General features: G+C 47.9%; 1 protein-coding gene across 1 annotated transcript; it reads left to right on the top strand.

Moving 5' to 3' along the window:
- The first annotated feature begins 13,120 nt into the window (after nucleotides 1-13,120).
- Nucleotides 13,121-14,017, top strand: LOC141147377 (taste receptor type 2 member 4-like). The gene has a single exon (XM_073634608.1). It carries the CDS (start codon nucleotides 13,121-13,123, stop codon nucleotides 14,015-14,017), a length of 897 nt encoding a protein of 298 aa, XP_073490709.1.
- The last annotated feature ends 6,142 nt before the right edge of the window (nucleotides 14,018-20,159 follow it).

Raw genomic sequence — 20,159 nt, 5'->3', positions numbered from 1 at the left:
TGTCCCTGTCGGAGGGCAGAGAGGAGGTTGGTGCCATTGTTGCAAACCACCATTCCTGCCTTAAGTTGGCGTGGCGTCAACCACCTCTGAACCTGCCCCTGCAGAGCTGACAGAACCTCTGCCCCAGTGTGACTCCTGTCCCCAAGCACACCAGCTCAAGCATCGCATGGCATCTTTTGGCCTGCGTACTTGCGTAGCCCCTTGAATGGCTACGGAGCACCGCTGGTTCCGAGGACAAAGCACAGGAAGAGGCCATGGAGAAAGAAGAAGAGGAGGGGGTGGAGGAGAGAGGTGTGTCACATTCATTAGCATTTTGGAGGCGTGGTGGCGGAACAACCTCCAACACTACTGCACCTTGTCCTGCATCCTTCCCAGCTGCCAGCAGAGTCACCCAATGCGCCGTGAAACTTAGGTAACGTCCCTGTCCATGCCTGCTGGACCATGAGTCAGCGGTAATATGCACCTTACCGCTGACCGCCCTGTCCAGCGAGGCATGGACATTGCCTTCCACATGGCGGTAGAGAGCCGGAATCGCCTTCCGTGGGAAAAAGTGGCGTTTGGGTACCTGCCACTGAGGAACCGCACATTCCACAAACTCACGGAAGGGGGCAGAGTCTACCAACTGAAAAGGCAGCAGTTGAAGTGCTAGCAATTTTGCCAAGCTAGCATTCAACCGCTGCGCATGTGGATGGCTGGGAGCAAACTTCTTTCGGCGGTGCAGCAGCTGGGGCAGGGAAATTTGCCTGGTACAATCTGACGTCGGTGTACCGAAAGAAGATTGCCCACAAGTACTTGGCTGTGACACACCTAATTCTACACCTTCATTCCTCTCAGTGCAGGTCTCAGAGAGGACTGAAGGTATAGTGGGGTTGGAGATCTCAGCTGATGAGGAGCAAGGAGAGGTCCTCTTTGTTCTTTGGTGTGGGTCTTTTAGATACGCTTGCCAATGAACTGCATGGCAGGTCAACATATGTCTGGTCAAGCATGTGGGAGATGTTTTGGCCACGTGAGATACGCTTGAGACATATGTTGCAAATAGCAGCGGTGCGATCTGATGCACTCGTCTCAAAAAAGGCCCACACCAAAGAACTTTTTGAATAACGCGCAGAGACTGCAGCGCCCTGCACATGTGGAGCTTTGGGGTGTGATGCAGTCAATGTGCTGCCCTTAGGCTGGCCCCTGGAGGGCATCCTGCCTCGTTGGTGATGTGCCGCCTCCTCCTCCTCCTCCTCTCTCCTATCAGGCACCCACGTTGAGTCAGTGACCTCATCATCCCCTCCCTCCTCATCACTGGAGCAAACCTGGCAGTATGCTGCAGCAGGGGGAGCATGACTGCCAGATTGCTGTCCTTCTTGGGCACCCCCTCTGTTCGTGCTCATTTTACTGCCTTCATCGAGCTCAGTATCATCATCAGAGCCTTCCAAAGGCTGGGCATCTTCCTGGAGCATGTACCCAACACTGTGGTTAAACAGTTCGAGGGACTCCTCAGGAGGACATGGTGGGGCTAGGGAAGGAGTCACTGATGACATTGAGCCGAGGGAAGAGGTCGCTGCTTTGCCAGACAAAGTACCCTGGGCATGGGTGAGAGAGGACGAGGAGGATGAGGACGGCTTGGTCATCCACTCGACCAAGTCTTCCGCATGTTGCGGCTCAACACGGCCAGCTGCCAAAAAAAAGGCCAAGCGTGTCCCACGGCCACGTGCTGATGAGGATGCACCGTCTCCACAACCAGCACTAGACACAGAGCCTGCTTGCCCTCTTTTATTGGCTTGTGACTGTCTGCCTCTCCTTCTTGGCCTTCCAGACATACTAATGGCCTGTAGCTGCACTAAGCTGGGATATATATATGTACTGATACTGCAGCTAGCAAAATAAACTGCCTGCCTGTAGTATGAGAACTAGGGATGAGCTTCGTGTTCGAGTCGAACCCATGTTCGACTCGAACATCGGCTGTTCGATCGTTCGCCGAATTGCGAACGTTATGGGCCGTTCGCGCTAAATTCGTGTGGCGCGTCACGGCCCATAATTCACTGCGGCATCGCAGTGCATTGCTGGCTGATGATTGGCCAAGCATGCACTATGACCCGCATGCTTGGCCAATCACGCTGTCAGTAGAGAGAGCTGTAATTGGCCAAAGCCAGGGTGGCTTTGGCCAATTATGGCTCAGGGGATTTAGTACACACCCCACACTATATAAGGCCGCCTGCACGGCGGCCCTGTGTAGTGTGTGTTCCGGTGTGCTGAGAGATAGAGAGAGAGAGAGACAGTGTCATTTGATTTGAGTTAGATAGATTAGGCAGAACAGTCAGTCAGTTAGCTGCACTTACAGTGTATTGTGTATATATATGCATCCCAGGTGTTGCATATATATATATACACTGTATTCAGTTTAGCTAGATCCGTTCCTGTTATCTTCTATCTAGACTATTTACATTTAATGCAGTGCGTCCTGCTCACAGTGTTCAGCTAGATCCGTTCCTGCTATTTACATTTAGTGCAGTGCGTCCTGCTCACAGTGTTCAGCTAGATCCGTTCCTGTTATCTTCTAGACTATTTACATTTAGTGCAGTGCGTCCTGCTCACAGTGTTCAGCTAGATCCGTTCCTGCAATTTACATTTAGTGCAGTGCGTCCTGCTCACAGTGTTCAGCTAGATCCGTTCCTGCTATTTACATTTAGTGCAGTGCGTCCTGCTCACAGTGTTCAGCTAGATCCGTTCCTGCTATTTACATTTAGTGCAGTGCGTCCTGCTCACAGTGTTCAGCTAGATCCGTTCCTGCTATTTACATTTAGTGCAGTGCGTCCTGCTCACAGTGTTCAGCTAGATCCGTTCCTGTTATCTTCTAGACTATTTACATTTAGTGCAGTGCGTCCTGCTCACAGTGTTCAGCTAGATCCGTTCCTGCAATTTACATTTAGTGCAGTGCGTCCTGCTCACAGTGTTCAGCTAGATCCGTTCCTGCTATTTACATTTAGTGCAGTGCGTCCTGCTCACAGTGTTCAGCTAGATCCGTTCCTGCTATTTACATTTAGTGCAGTGCGTCCTGCTCACAGTGTTCAGCTAGATCCGTTCCTGCTATTTACATTTAGTGCAGTGCGTCCTGCTCACAGTGTTCAGCTAGATCCGTTCCTGTTAAATTCCTACTGACCGGCAGGCTTGTCTGGTTACAGTATATAAAGCTACCTGAAGAAAATTACAGGTGTTCTATTTGATCCTATTAGTACCACGGTCAGGCAGCTAGACTATTTACATTTAGTACAGTGCGTCCTGCTCACAGTGTTCAGCTAGATCCGTTCCTGTTATCTTCCTACTGACAGGCAGGCTTGTCTGGTTACAGTATATAAAGCTACCTGAAGAAAATTACAGGTGTTCTATTTGATCCTATTAGTACCACGGTCAGGCAGCTAGACTATTTACATTTAGTACAGTGCGTCCTGCTCACAGTGTACAGCTAGATCCGTTCCTGTTATCTTCCTACTGACAGGCAGGCTTGTCTGGTTACAGTATATAAAGCTACCTGAAGAAAATTACAGGTGTTCTATTTGATCCTATTAGTACCACGGTCAGGCAGCTAGACTATTTACATTTAGTACAGTGCGTCCTGCTCACAGTGTACAGCTAGATCCGTTCCTGTTATCTTCCTACTGACAGGCAGGCTTGTCTGGTTACAGTATATAAAGCTACCTGAAGAAAATTACAGGTGTTCTATTTGATCCTATTAGTACCACGGTCAGGCAGCTAGACTATTTACATTTAGTACAGTGCGTCCTGCTCACAGTGTACAGCTAGATCCGTTCCTGTTATCTTCCTACTGACAGGCAGGCTTGTCTGGTTACAGTATATAAAGCTACCTGAAGAAAATTACAGGTGTTCTATTTGATCCTATTAGTACCACGGTCAGGCAGCTAGACTATTTACATTTAGTACAGTGCGTCCTGCTCACAGTGTTCAGCTAGATCCGTTCCTGTTATCTTCCTACTGACAGGCAGGCTTGTCTGGTTACAGTATATAAAGCTACTTGAAGAAAATTACAGGTGTTCTATCCCAGCTTAGTGCAGCTACAGGCCATTAGTATGTCTGGAAGGCCAAGAAGGAGAGGCAGACAGTCACAAGCCAATAAGAGAGGGCAAGCAGGCTCTGTGTCTAGTGCTGGTCGTGGAGACGGTGCATCCTCATCAGCACGTGGCCATGGGACACGCTTGGCCTTTTTTTCGGCAGCTGGCCATGTTGAGCCGCAACATGCGGAAGACTTGGTCGAGTGGATGACCAAGCCGTCCTCATCCTCCTCATCCTCTCTCACCCATGCCCAGGGTGCTTTGTCTGGCAAAGCAGCGGCCTCTTCCCTCAGCTCAATGTCATCAGTGACTCCTTCCCTAGCTCCACCATGTCCTCATGAGGATTCCCTCGAACTGTTTGACCACAGTGTTGGGTACATGCTCCAGGAGGATGCCCAGCGTTTGGAAGGCTCTGATGACGATACTGAGCTCGATGAAGGCAGTAACATGAGCGCGGACAGAGGGGGTGCCCAAGAAGGACAGCAATCTGGCAGTCATGCTCCCCCTGCTGCAGCATACTGCCAGGTTTGCTCCAGTGATGAGGAGGGAGGGGATGATGAGGTCACTGACTCAACGTGGGTGCCTGATAGGAGAGAGGAGGAGGAGGAGGAGGAGGAGGAGGAGGCGGCAGCACATCACCAACGAGGCAGGATGCCCTCCAGGGGCCAGCCTAAGGGCAGCACATTGACTGCATCACACCCCAAAGCTCCACATGTGCAGGGCGCTGCAGTCTCTGCGCGTTATTCAAAAAGTTCTTTGGTGTGGGCCTTTTTTGAGACGAGTGCATCAGATCGCACCGCTGCTATTTGCAACATATGTCTCAAGCGTATCTCGCGTGGCCAAAACATCTCCCGCTTGGGTACCACATGCTTGACCAGACATATGTTGACCTGCCATGCAGTTCGTTGGCAAGCGTATCTAAAAGACCCACACCAAAGAACAAAGAGGATCTCTCCTTGCTCCTCATCAGCTGAGATTTCCAACCCCACTAGACCTTCAGTCCTCTCTGAGACCTGCAGTGAGAGGAATGAAGGTGTAGAATTAGGTGTGTCACAGCCAAGTACTTGTGGGCAATCTGCTTTTGGTACACCGACGTCAGATTGTACCAGGCAAATTTCCCTGCCCCAGCTGCTGCACCGCCGAAAGAAGTTTGCTCCCAGCCATCCACATGCCCAGCGGTTGAATGCTAGCTTGGCAAAATTGCTAGCACTTCAACTGCTGCCTTTTCAGTTGGTAGACTCTGCCCCCTTCCGTGAGTTTGTGGAATGTGCGGTTCCTCAGTGGCAGGTACCCAAACGCCACTTTTTCTCACGGAAGGCGATTCCGGCTCTCTACCGGCATGTGGAAGGCAATGTCCATGCCTCGCTGGACAGGGCGGTCAGCGGTAAGGTGCATATTACCGCTGACTCATGGTCCAGCAGGCATGGACAGGGACGTTACCTAAGTTTCACGGCGCATTGGGTGACTCTGCTGGCAGCTGGGAAGGATGCAGGACAAGGTGCAGTAGTGTTGGAGGTTGTTCCGCCACCACGCCTCAAAAATGCTGATTGTGACACACCTCTCTCCTCCACCCCCTCCTCTTCTTCTTCCTCCATGGCCTCTTCCTCGGAACCAGCGGTGCTCCGTAGGCGTTCAAGGGGCTACGCAAGTACGCAGGCCAAAAGATGCCATGCGGTGCTTGAGCTGGTGTGCTTGGGGGACAGGAGCCACACTGGGGCAGAGGTTCTGTCAGCTCTGCAGGGGCAGGTTCAGAGGTGGTTGACGCCACGCCAACTTAAGGCAGGAATGGTGGTTTGCGACAATGGCACCAACCTCCTCTCTGCCCTCCGACAGGGACAAATGACCCATGTGCCCTGTTTGGCTCACGTCCTTAACTTGGTGGTGCAGCGGTTCTTGGGCAGGTACCCGGGCTTACAGGATGTCCTGAGGCAGGCCAGGAAAGTCTGTGTGCATTTCCGCCGGTCATATAATGCCAGTGCTCGGCTGACGGACCTCCAAAAGGAGTTTAACCTGCCCAAGAACCGCCTAATCTGTGACATGCCCACCAGGTGGAACTCAACGTTGGCCATGCTGCAGCGGCTGCACACGCAGCAGAGGGCCATCAATGAGTACCTGTGCGACTATGGCACCAGGACAGGGTCAGGGGAGCTTGGTTTTTTTTCCCCACGCCAGTGGGCCATGATCAGGGATGCATGCACTGTCCTGTCACCATTCGAGGAGGCCACGAGGATGGTGAGCAGTGACAGTGCATGCATCAGTGACACTGTCCCCCTTGTCCACCTGTTGGAGCACACGCTGCGTGGAATAATGGACAGGGCACTTGAGGCAGAACAGAGGCAGGAAGAGGAGGACTTCCTTAGCTCTCAAGGCCCCCTTTATCCAGACAGTGTTCCTGCGTGCCCGCCGATCACACAGGAAGAGGACGAGGAGGAAGAGGAGGAGGAGGAAGATTGTGTCAGTATGGAGGTGGAGCCTGGCACTCAGCATCAGCAGCAGTCTTTAAGGGATCAGTCCCAAGAAACACATGGACTTGTACGTGGCTGGGAGGAGGTGGCTGCGGACCATGTCGTTCTTAGTGACCCAGAGGACTCCGGACCGAATGCCTCAGCAAACCTACGCTGCATGGCCTCCCTGATCCTGCAAAGCCTGCGTAAGGATCCTCGTATTCGTGGTATCAAGGAGAAGGACCAATACTGGCTGGCAACCCTCCTTGATCCACGTTACAAGGGTAAGGTTGCGGACCTTATCTTGCCATCGCAGAGGGAGCAGAGGATGAAACATCTTCGGGAGGCCTTGCAGAAAGGTCTGTGCAACGCGTTCCCAGAGACTGGGAGGTTACAAACTCCTGTTTCTGGACAACGTGTTGCTGAGGCTTCGGTCAGTCAAAGAAGGAGCGGTGGAGAAGGTGGCCGTCTGACCGATGCGTTCAGACAATTTTTTGGTCCGCAGCCCCAAGGTATGATCGGTTCCAGCAACCATCGCCAGCGTCTGTTTTACATGGTGCAGGAATACCTAGGGGCAAGATCAGACTTGGACACCTTTCCCACCGAAAATCCTCTGGGTTACTGGGTCTTGAGGATGGATCACTGGCCAGAGCTTGCACAGTATGCAATTGAGCTACTGGCCTGTCCTGCATCCAGCGTTCTTTCGGAACGCACATTCAGTGCTGCTGGAGGCGTGGTAACCGATCACAGGGTGCGTCTGTCCACCGACTCGGTCGATCGGCTGACCTTCATAAAAATGAATGAGTCTTGGATCACCACCAGCTACCAAGCACCTGATGCTGATGTAACCGAATAATTTTTTTTGAAATCTCAGATCCCTTCAAAGACTGCCTATGCTGATGCTGAGTGACTATCCCTGAGTAATTATCCTCTTCCTCCTCAATCATCACGCTGATAGCTTGTAAGAACATTTTTGGTTCTGGGCGCCACCACCAGTGCCTAAGGCACAATTTTTCAGCCCCTGTTTAACAGGGGCGTGTAATTACAATTTTTGATGTAATACTTTGCAGCAGGGCTCGTTCCTGCATTCCAACTAGAGTGTCTGTGAGGGGTTGCAGTGTTGTGGCACCAGCACCAGTGCCTAGGGCCCAATTTTTCTGCCCCTGTCTAACAGGGGCGTGTAATTACAATTTTTGATGCAATACTTTGCAGCAGGGCTCGTTCCTGCGTTCCAACTAGAGTGTCTGTGAGGGGTTGCAGTGTTGTGGCACCAGCACCAGTGCCTAGGGCCCAATTTTTCTGCCCCTGTCTAACAGGGGCGTGTAATTACAATTTTTGATGCAATACTTTGCAGCAGGGCTCGTTCCTGCGTTCCAACTAGAGTGTCTGTGAGGGGTTGCAGTGTTGTGGCACCAGCACCAGTGCCTAAGGCCCAATTTTTCTGCCCCTGTCTAACAGGGGCGTGTAATTACAATTTTTGAAGCAATAATTTGCAGCAGGGCTCGTTCCTGCGTTCCAACTAGAGTGTCTGTGAGGGGTTGCAGTGTTGTGGCACCAGCACCAGTGCCTAAGGCCTAATTTTTCAGCTCCTGTTCAACAGGGGCATGTAATTACAATTCTTGATCTAATATTTCACAGCAGGGCCCTGTGAGGGCTTACAGTGTTGTGGCCACAGCAACACCTAAGGCCCAAATTTCTGCTGAGTATATAGGGCAGGACCCTACTTTCAAACATCTAACTTACAAACGACTCCTACTTGTAAACGGAAGGAGACAACAGGAAGTGAGATGAAATCTACCCCTAGGAAGGGAAATTCTCTCCTGTAAGAGTTAATATGGGAAAACAAGTTCTCCTTTCCACTGATGCTTTCCAATCCTTGTTCCACAAAAAAACCCAAATTTTCAAAAAACATTTTTCATTGGGACAAAAAAGTGAGGTGAAATCTTCTGAAGAGGAGGAAAGACAGCAAAACAAATGTCACAGGGGTGATAACCCTTCCCTATGTTTTCCAAAAAGCTTAGAAAAGATTTTTTGGCTGGAGCTAAACACGTTAAAAATGTTCAAAATTACAAACAGATTCTACTTAACAACAAACCTACAGTCCCTGTCTTGTTTGCACCGCCTGTATACTGCTGTTCAGAGTATATAGGGCCTGGTGGCCCCACACCTTTCCTTATTTTAATTTGGGTGCGGGGTTCCCCTTAATATCCATACAAGACCCAAAGGGACTGGTAATGGACTGGGGGGTACCCATGCCGTTTGTCTCACTGATTTTCATCCATATTGCCAGGACCCGACATGACATTAAACCCGCAAGCAGTTTTAAATGAGATTTTTTCCTTTAAAAATGACATTTGGTGCAGGGACTGTTCTAAACATGGGAAACACGCGTCACTTTACAGGCATACTATAGACACCCCCCAGGTATGATATTTAAAGGAATATTTCACTTTTTTTTTTTTACTTTAAGCATCATTAAAATCACTGCTCCCGAAAAAACGGCCGTTTTTAAAAGTTTTTTTTGCATTGATACATGTCCCCTGGGGTAGGACCCGGGTCCCCAAACCCTTTTTAGGACAATACCATGCAAATTAGCCTTTAAAATGAGCACTTTTGATTTCGAACGTTCGAGTCCCATAGACGTCAATGGGGTTCTAACGTTCGTGCGAACTTTCGGTCCGTTCGCGGGTTCTGGTGCGAACCGAACCGGGGGGTGTTCGGCTCATCCCTAATGAGAACACCACCAACCTTCTACAGGTAGCTTTAGCTGAACACTGTGCAGAGCTCGCAAAAAAATAACTTGTAGTTTTAGCTGAACACTGTGAGCAGGACGCACCCCACTAACTTGTAGCTTTAGATGAACACTGTGCAGAGGTCTCACTACACTAACTTGTAGGTTTAGCTGAACACTGTGAGCAGGACACACTGCACTAACTGTAAATAGTCTAGCTGCCTGACTGTGGTACTAATAGGATCAAAAGAACACCAGTAATTTTCTTCAGGTAGCTGTAAATACTGTAACAAGACAAGCCTGCCTGTCAGTAGGAAGATAACAGGAACAGATCTAGCTGAACACTGTGAGCAGGACGCACTGCACTAAATGTAAATAGTCTAGAAGATAACAGGAACAGATCTAGCTAAACTGAATACAGTGTATATATATATATGCAACACCTGGGATGCATATATATACACAATACACTGTAAGTGCAGCTAACTGACTGACTGTTCTGCCTAATCTATCTAACTCAAATGAAATGACACTGTCTCTCTCTCTCTCTATCTCTCTCTCTATCTCTTTCAACGCCGGAACACACACTACACAGGGCCGCCGTGCAGGTGGCCTTATATAGTGTGGGGCGTGTACTAAATCCCCTGAGCCATAATTGGCCAAAGCCTCCTTGGCTTTGGCCAATTACGGCTCTCTGTTCAGACGGTGCTGTGATTGGCCAAGCATGCGGGTCATAGTGCATGCTTGGCCAATCATCAGCCAGCAATGCACTGCAATGCCGCAGTGAATTATGGGCCGTGACGCGCCACACGAATTTGGCACGAACGGCCCATATCGTTCGCAATTCGGCGAACGGGCGAACAGACGATGTTCGAGTCGAACATGGGTTCGACTCGAACACGAAGCTCATCCCTACCTGACGTGAAGAGGAAGGCCTCTCTTACAGCTCTAGCTCAGTAACCACTGGAAGTGAGAGAGTGACTGTGAGAGCACGGTGAGGTGTGAGTGCCAGTAGTAAGTTGCCGTAAGTCAAGCAAGCCGATGCTCCACCAGAAATGAGCCAGAAGACAGAGGCAGCTGACAGCAGACAGATGCAGCAGACCCCAGAGCTGGCTGGTAGCACACTGGCAGGTGCTTAAGCAAACAGGCTAGAAGCAGATGGGAGCATGCCGGTCAGGTGGCACTGTGGTAGACTGGAGGAGCAGGATCCAGGGTTAGGCATGCTGGGTCAGTAGTAGACAGTCAGATCAGGTAGAGGAATAGTCAGGAAACAGGCCGAGATAAGCAAGGGTGAAACAGATCAGGCAAAGACAGGAGGAAAGAGCAGATTCCAGGGACAAGCCAAGGTCAGGGCAGGTAGTGTTCAAGCGTGGTCAGAGGCAAGCCGGGTCAGAAACAGAAGTCAGGTACAGGCAACTGAGTACATGGAGTGCTGTAGATCAAACAGCAATGAACCAGTGCAGCAGCCCTGCTTAAATATCCTGTTTGGCACCAGCATGGTGATAGGTCCACGCCCCAAGCATGGGCATGCACACGTGTGCGCGCGCACATCTGCTCGGACACTTGCTGGCCTTTGCCTGTGCACACTTATGTGCCTGGCAACACTGTTTGCTTTCTGGGCAAGCTTTCCTTGACACAAGCCCTTCTTACATTCTCTAAAATGAATCCAATATCATCTCTAGGTACCCTGAAAAAAAAAAAAAGTGGTCTTAATCTCCTGAAACACTTTAGAACTGAACTTTTTATGTGTATGGCTCTTAACCTCAATGCGCACACCACAAAACTTCTGAGGAACCCGCACTCCACCCAGTACCTCCAATATTTGAGCAGACCACTACCCCAACAAGGTCACATCAACCATTCATTCCTTGGTCTCCTCTCCTCCCAGTGAGCAGACATTGTAAAAGGTGAGAGGCTGCAGCATGCATGTTCTTAACATGAAAAAAAAAATACAGTGCCTTGCAAAAGTATTCACCCCCCTTGGCATTTTTGGTGTTTTGTTGCCTCACAACCTGGAATTAACATGGATTGTTTGAGTATTTGCATCATTTAATTTACAGAACACGCCCACAACTTTGAAGATGTTTTTTTTTTTTTATTGTGAAGCAAACAACAAATAGGACAAAATAACAGAAAAAAATCAATGTGCATAACTATTCACCCCCCTAAAGTCAATACTTTGTAGAGCCACCTTTTGCGGCTATCACAGCTCCAAGTCGCTTTGGATAAGGCTCTATGACTTGCCACATCTCACCACTGGGATTTTTGCCCATTCCTCCTTGCAAAACGGCTCCAGCTCCTTCAGGTTGGATGGTTTGCACTTGTGAACAGCAATATTTAAGTATGACCACAGATTTTCTATTGGATTGAGGTCTGGGCTTTGTCTAGGCCATTCCAACACATTTCCATGTTTCCCCTTAAACCACTCAAGTGTTGCTTTAGCAGTGTGTTTGGGGTCATTGTCCTGCTGGAAGGTGAACCTCCGTCCTAGCCTCAAATCACACACAGAGTGCTACAGGTTTTGCTCAAGAACATCCCTGTATTTAGCACCATCCATCTTTCCCTCAACTCTGACCAGTTTCCCGACTGCTGAAAAACACCCCCACAGCATGATGCTGCCACCACCATGTTTCACAGTGGGGATGGTGTTCTTTGGGTGATGTGATGTGTTGGGTTTGCTCCAGACATAGCGTTATCTTTGATGGCCAAAAAGTCCAATTTTAGTCTCATCAGACCAGAGCACCTTCCTCCATACATTTTGGGAATCTCCCACATGACTTTTCACAAACTCAAAACGTGTCATTGTGTTTTTACTGAAAGTGATGTCTTTCTTCTGGCCTCTCTGCCATAAAGCCCAACTCTATGGAGCGTACGGCTTATTGTGGTCCTATGTACAGATACTCCAGTCTCTGCTGTGGAACTCTGCAGCTCCTCCAGGGTTACCTTAGGTCTCTGTGCTCCTCTCTGATTAATGCCCTGCCCTCCTTGCCCGCTCCGTGAGTTTTGGTGTGGGGCCGTCTCTTGGCAGGTTTGCTGTTGTGCCATGTTCTTTCCATTTGGTTACGATAGATTTGATGGGGCTCCTAGGGATCATCAAAGATTTGGATATTTTTTTATAACCTAATCCTGACTTGTACTTCTCAACAACATTGTCCCTTACTTGTCTGGAGAGTTCCTTGGTCTTCATGGCAGTGTTTGGTTAGTGGTGCCTCTTTCTTAGGTGTTGCAGCCTCTGGGGCCTTTCACAAAGGTGTGTCTATGTAATGACAGATCATGTGACACTTAGATTGCACACAGGTGGACATCATTTCACTAATTATGTGACTTCTGAAGGTAATTGGTGGCACCAGAGCTTTTTATGGGCTTCATAACAAAGGGGGTGAATACATACACACATGACAATTATCAGTTTTTTATTTCTGAAGAATAGTTTTAGGTATATATTTTTCTAATTTTACTTCACCAACTTAGACTATTGTGTTCTGATCATCACATATAATTCAGATAAAAAAAACATTGAACTAAAGGCTGTAATGTAACAAAATAGGTAAAAAGCCAAGGGGGGTGAATACTTTTGCAAGGCACTGTATCTTATCACAGGTCCACTTTATAAAGTTTCATTAATGATAGGCATCAGGAATGTCAAAAGGGTTTTGTGTTAAAATAGAAAAAAAAAAAAAAATCAGGAAACGTTCTTCAGCCTTGTCAGCTCGGCACACCCAGATGAACGCGCTCTGGTATCATATGGCTGTGTGGTGTAGAACGGAGAGGCAATTATTTGCATTGGTTAAACTTCAATAAGCTCACTGGGACATTGTGCATTTAATTATTTTCTGGGGAGAGGGAGGAGAGCAGCAGAACTGAAAATGATGCTGCTAGCTATAGTCTGCATGTCCATTTATGTCTTAGAAGGCCTTCTGTCCTTCTACCTCAACTTTTTTATTTTAGTCTTCCACTTGAAAAGCCTCAGAAAGGGGATAAAGCTGAACCCTTCCAGCCTCATCCAGCTGATCATGGGAGCCATTAACATTAGCTTGCGAGGAATCATGCTCGGGACTTCCATTGTTACATTATTCCTTATTTTTCAAGTTGCGAAGTTGTATCATGCAATGATGGTCATCATCCCTTTCCACTTAAAGTTCAGCTATTGGCTCATTGCCTGGCTCTGCGCCTATTATTGTACCACTATCACCAACATCAAACACCGACTCTTTATCTGGATGAAGAGGATCCTCATGTCCTTCTTGCCTCACCTGCTTTTCCTCTCCGCGGTTGTGTCTTTTATCCTGCCTGTCCAGTCAGTCTGGTACCTTAACGCCCAAATCTCTGATGATAACTCCACCCTGAGTAACATATTCCCCAGGTTTGAAGTCTTCATTTCTGACTTCACTGTAATAGCGATCAGCTGTCTCTGTTCCTGCCTGCCCTTCCTGGTGACCCTCGGCTCCCTCATGGTGACCATGTCCTCCCTCTTCATACATATCTGGAAGGTGAAGAAGAATGACTCGGGATTTGCTCCTCCGAACCTCCAGGCTCATGTCAGCGCTGTGAGAACCATGATATTGTTTCTTGTCCTCTCTGTCATTGTCAACGTCGCTGAGATAGTTAAACTCATGGGATTGTCCTTCTTCAATTTCTCGAACGGGACTGTACAGTTCCTTATCTGGTTATTGGCTGCTACCTTTCCATTGGCAGAAGCCGCCATTATTATCCAGTCCAGCCGCAAGTTGAAGAAGAGGTTTTTACAAATGTTCTGTGCTGGAAAATTCATGGGAGGCCAGAACTAGGACCTACTGTTTGTCAGCCAATGAGTACCAAACTTGAACCTTCTGGATTTGTGGATACATATGGGTCTATAAGCAAGAGAGAGGTTCCCCCAAAATGGGGTTTTTAGGCAGCACAATGATGAAGGAAATCAGATTCAGTATCAAAAATATAACAAATTTATTAAAGTATACCATAAAAGTTAAAACAATGAGCTCCAGTGGGGGGCATTTGAGATAAAATTACATTACATATTAATAGGCTGAACATATATTGGCAGACATATATTCACAACAACACTCGGTAGCATGAATATTTGAACCTGACGCGTTTCAATCCCTGTACTTGGGGTCTTCTTCAGAGGATTGGTCTGCTGAAAAATATACATAGATGAAATTGATACATGTAAATAAATTACATTAGTATAATGGTAGTTACATTCACCATGTAGAATATGGATACAATAGTAATAATTTACCCAGTAATATATGTTCGGCAGAAAAGAGAACGAGGCCTCCCATATGGAGATCCCTTGGAACGACTATCCTCCTGTCCCCCCCAGGAGAAGGACACCGGGAACCCCTACCGCCAACCGCGGTTCAGGCCGGGGTAGTGAAAGCAGCGACGTGGCTTGCGAGAGGTCACACTCCTGGATACCACCCACCAGACTAACAAAAACAACCAGGGAGCACAGAGGGTTACACCTGTGAGGGTAATCAAAAAGTTCCTCATAATAAGCTCAGTCATTTACATGGTACTGATTATATGTCCAAGAAGGGACAAGAAAACAGAAATTATATATATATATGAAATTTTCCAGAGGCAGTATAAGGTATGGGCAGCACCTCAGTGTGTGCTCAATGTGATGACGATCCGTGTGAAAACGTGATATATAAGAAGACCAAAGTGGAGTGAAAGGATGAAAAATAGGTAATGGCTAGTGAGGACTGAGTGTAGGAATATGGTGAAAGGAAGTGAGTGCACCGAAATTGCTGGGAGAAAAGATGTGGAAAAAGAGAGGGGAAAAGGGGAGAGAAAATGGGAAGGGGAGGGGGGGGGGAAGGGAGGGGAAGGGGGGGGGTTTTGGGTGTTTTGGGGTAAAAAGGGGGAAGAAAAAGAGATTGCACAAAAAGTTAAAAATGAATTAATTACCTCAAGGGGTACTAAAGGACACGTGTTTAGGCACTGTGTTGCCCCATATACAAGACTGGTGCCTGTTAACCAAACCCGGGATTGGTTATAGGGTATAGCGGGCTCGGTGGATTGGTATCCCACACTGAGTCCACCAGTCTGAAAAATAGGTAAACATCAAAGTGTAAGTTGTAGATAACGAATGGTGGCCGAGTCATTGTACAGCAAGGCCACTATGAATAAACGGGGGTCAATGCAGAATCAAATAATGTTCGCATGAGCCCCCATTGTATAGGACAAAAAGTAGTGCCTAGACAAGGACCAAATACAGAGTAATAGAAGTGATACTTACTTGGTGTAAATTGAAAAGTGCCTGCTGTTCACCAGGGAGGAAGAGAGACTGAGGGTGTGCTGCGAGTATACCTCTTATATACTGCCTACTGGGGGTGTGTACTCACTTATGATCAATCCAGGTGTGTGCGCCATCCCTGATTGCTCTGCGGTGGGCGGCGTGACTGCCCTATAGGCAGTCGAGCGTGGCTTCCCCGGTGTTCCGGAAGAGCATAGCTCCGGCTCAGCGTCACTCTCGTCGGAATCTCGCGATGCCGATGACGTCACGCCGCACGCGCGGGGCCCCGCGCATGCGCAGTGGCGAGCGGCATCCGAGAGTGTTCCGGAATGCCGCCGGCAAGGAGGAAGTAATCCCCAATGCAGCGCCCGGTGGCCATCCGGGCATCCAATGGGGAAACATGGGGGGGAGGAGCCACCTATAGGGGCCGGCTCATTCCCCCCCCACCTTGCCGGGAAGCCAGATCGCGGATCACCCCCGATCCTGAGATGGGGGCGGAGACAGCACCGCAGGACTCCCTCAATCCCCCCCCCTCCCCTCCTGATTGAGGGAGTCCTGCGGTGCTGTCTCCGCCCCCATCTCAGGATCGGGGGTGATCCGCGATCTGGCTTCCCGGCAAGGTGGGGGGGGAATGAGCCGGCCCCTATAGGTGGCTCCTCCCCCCCATGTTTCCCCATTGGATGCCCGGATGGCCACCGGGCGCTGCATTGGGGATTACTTCCTCCTTGCCGGCGGCATTCCGGAACACTCTCGGATGCCGCTCGCCACTGCGCATGCGCGGGGCCCCGCGCGTGCGGCGTGACGTCATCGGCATCGCGAGATTCCGACGAGAGTGACGCTGAGCCGGAGCTATGCTCTTCCGGAACGCCGGGGAATCCACGCTCGACTGCCTATAGGGCAGTCACGCCGCCCACCGCAGAGCAATCAGGGATGGCGCACACACCTGGATTGATCATAAGTGAGTACACACCCCCAGTAGGCAGTATATAAGAGGTATACTCGCAGCACACCCTCAGTCTCTCTTCCTCCCTGGTGAACAGCAGGCACTTTTCAATTTACACCAAGTAAGTATCACTTCTATTACTCTGTATTTGGTCCTTGTCTAGGCACTACTTTTTGTCCTATACAATGGGGGCCCATGCGAACATTATTTGATTCTGCATTGACCCCCGTTTATTCATAGTGGCCTTGCTGTACAATGACTCGGCCACCATTCGTTATCTACAACTTACACTTTGATGTTTACCTATTTTTCAGACTGGTGGACTCAGTGTGGGATACCAATCCACCGAGCCCGCTATACCCTATAACCAATCCCGGGTTTGGTTAACAGGCACCAGTCTTGTATATGGGGCAACACAGTGCCTAAACACGTGTCCTTTAGTACCCCTTGAGGTAATTAATTCATTTTTAACTTTTTGTGCAATCTCTTTTTCTTCCCCCTTTTTACCCCAAAACACCCAAAACCCCCCCCCTTCCCCTCCCTTTCCCCCCCCCCCTCCCCTTCCCATTTTCTCTCCCCTTTTCCCCTCTCTTTTTCCACATCTTTTCTCCCAGCAATTTCGGTGCACTCACTTCCTTTCACCATATTCCTACACTCAGTCCTCACTAGCCATTACCTATTTTTCATCCTTTCACTCCACTTTGGTCTTCTTATATATCACGTTTTCACACGGATCGTCATCACATTGAGCACACACTGAGGTGCTGCCCATACCTTATACTGCCTCTGGAAAATTTCATATATATATATAATTTCTGTTTTCTTGTCCCTTCTTGGACATATAATCAGTACCATGTAAATGACTGAGCTTATTATGAGGAACTTTTTGATTACCCTCACAGGTGTAACCCTCTGTGCTCCCTGGTTGTTTTTGTTAGTCTGGTGGGTGGTATCCAGGAGTGTGACCTCTCGCAAGCCACGTCGCTGCTTTCACTACCCCGGCCTGAACCGCGGTTGGCGGTAGGGGTGCCCGGTGTCCTTCTCCTGGGGGGGACAGGAGGATAGTCGTTCCAAGGGATCTCCATATGGGAGGCCTCGTTCTCTTTTCTGCCGAACATATATTACTGGGTAAATTATTACTATTGTATCCATATTCTACATGGTGAATGTAACTACCATTATACTAATGTAATTTATTTACATGTATCAATTTCATCTATGTATATTTTTCAGCAGACCAATCCTCTGAAGAAGACCCCAAGTACAGGGGTTGAAACGCGTCAGGTTCAAATATTCATGCTACCGAGTGTTGTTGTGAATATATGTCTGCCAATATATGTTCAGCCTATTAATATGTAATGTAATTTTATCTCAAATGCCCCCCACTGGAGCTCATTGTTTTAACTTTTATGGTATACTTTAATAAATTTGTTATATTTTTGATACTGAATCTGATTTCCTTCATCATTGTGCTGCCTAAAAACCCCATTTTGGGGGAACCTCTCTCTTGCTTATAACTTTTAAGGGGTGAGCAGCAAATTCCTGGTTTCCCCTCTGGTGTCTCTCTATATCACATATGGGTCTATATACTTTAGAAACTTGGTCATGTACTATATAAACTTAATATATGTACTTAGGTTGGTCTACATACTGCATGAACTCAAACTATACATTATATAGACATATATGATGTCCTTAATATCATAAAAACATTAGACTTCTATGTTGCCATTTGGGGCATTTTCAAACCTTTTACCCGTTTCTCTGATGTTCTGACACGCTCACCACTCAGTGTGTAATAGTTTACTTAAAAAAATTGATATCAGTGCAACCGGGGGAAGGAACTAAATGTGGCACTCCAGAGACCAAGTTTAAAGAACTGTGTATTGCGGCCGACATCAAAAGAGGAAGAGGAATGCACAAGGTCCTTATCATTTGACCAGTAGGACTCCTAAGGCTAATCAATGCCCCCACACCTGGCCAGTATGGCTTGGGAAAGGTGAAGGATTGGATGCACATCCAGGAATACCAAGACTTGTGCAGGGGTTTACTGCCCAAACCTAGCCAAAATGACAGCATGCTTCCGTTGGAGGTTGGAGGGATGATGTGGACTTCTTGTGTGGTCATCGGATCAAGAACTCAACACTTGGCACAGGAATTCAGTTTTATGACCTTTGGTTCAAGATGTCTTCAATGACTGTGATTACCGACCTCAAGTCTCAAGTCTGGATAAAAAGGGCCCTGGCATGAGAGGTTCAACGAGAACGTATGTATGTGTGTTGGACTAGAGAAGACCCCTATCACCTCTTTCTCTTTTCTCCTTTCCTTATTTGTAACTGTAATGTACTTACTTCCCTCTTTGTAAATAAACCCAAACCCTATTTTAAGACCTGGTCGTCCTTCGTTAGAATCGAGACACCCCAATCAGAGCGCATTTTACAACTGTCTCCATCCTGGCACGCCCAACCCTCTGATCCCACCAGCGCAAACATTTCCCCTGAACACTCCCCTCCTCTCACCAGCCCTCTCCAGTATTTGTCACTCCCACTACCCATCACTGTGACCTGCCCCCCGCACTCAGCCTGGGGACGTGACAGCAGAGATCCCCCCCAGAAATGCCTCTGTATTTCACCTACCTTCCACTTCCACGAACCTAAGCTGCACACAGATAATGGAGACTTCCCTTCCTCCTGAGCCATCCTGAGTGGATGGGAGTGTTCAGGACATGAGTCTGTGCTGGTGTTAGACCCTCTGCACCCTTTCACGAATTAGAACCCCCCCCCCCAGCACTATTACCCAGGCTTACTCTCCTGCAATAAATTTATACAACTAACATGCGAATGTATTCAGAATAAATGAATTGTGTGCACCGGACATAACTAGAAATGGGCTGAACACCCCCCGGTTCAGTTCACACCAGAACTTCCCAACAGAGAAAAAGTTCTAACCCAAGCCGCAAACCCTATTAAAGTCTATGGCACCCCCAACCTACAAAAATAAAAAGTCCCCATTTTGAGGGCTTATATGTAAGTAATTGGCCATAAAAAGGGCATGGGGGTCCGGGTACTGCCCTGGGGGACATATATCAATGCAGAAAAATGTTTTTTTGTAAAAAAGATTGCTTTTATAGGAGCAATGAGTAACATTGTTTATAAACATTGATCAGACAGGAGATAGAGAGATACAAAGTAACATTGTTTATAAACATTGATCAGACAGGAGACAGAGAGATACAAAGTAACATTGTTTATAAACATTGATCGGACAGGAGATAGAGAGATACAAAGTAACATTGTTTATAAACATTGATCAGACAGGAGATAGAGAGATACAAAGTAACATTGTTTATAAACATTGATCGGACAGGAGACAGAGAGATACAAAGTAACATTGTTTATAAACATTGATCGGACAGGAGACAGAGAGATACAAAGTAACATTGTTTATAAACATTGATCGGACAGGAGACAGAGAGATACAAAGTAACATTGTTTATAAACATTGATCAGACAGGAGATAGAGAGATACAAAGTAACATTGTTTATAAACATTGATCGGACAGGAGATAGAGAGATACAAAGTAACATTGTTTATAAACATTGATCAGACCGGAGATAGAGTTACCACAGTTGTTTTCCATTGAGAACTACAAGTCAGGACATGTAGTTTATTCATACACAGATTTTTGTAAATGATGCAGCTGTGTGGGTGTCAAAGGGGGGATTTGAGGGGGATTTGTACT

Source organism: Aquarana catesbeiana, linkage group LG06 (assembly GCF_042186555.1).
Source record: "Aquarana catesbeiana isolate 2022-GZ linkage group LG06, ASM4218655v1, whole genome shotgun sequence".
NCBI lineage: Eukaryota > Metazoa > Chordata > Amphibia > Anura > Ranidae > Aquarana > Aquarana catesbeiana.
This window is presented reverse-complemented; position numbering and strand designations above follow the sequence as displayed.

What these genes read in the sequence shown, in the direction of transcription:
- LOC141147377 (XM_073634608.1), top strand. Translation starts at nt 13,121, where the DNA reads ATGTCCATTTATGTCTTAGAAGGCCTTCTGTCCTTCTACCTCAACTTT.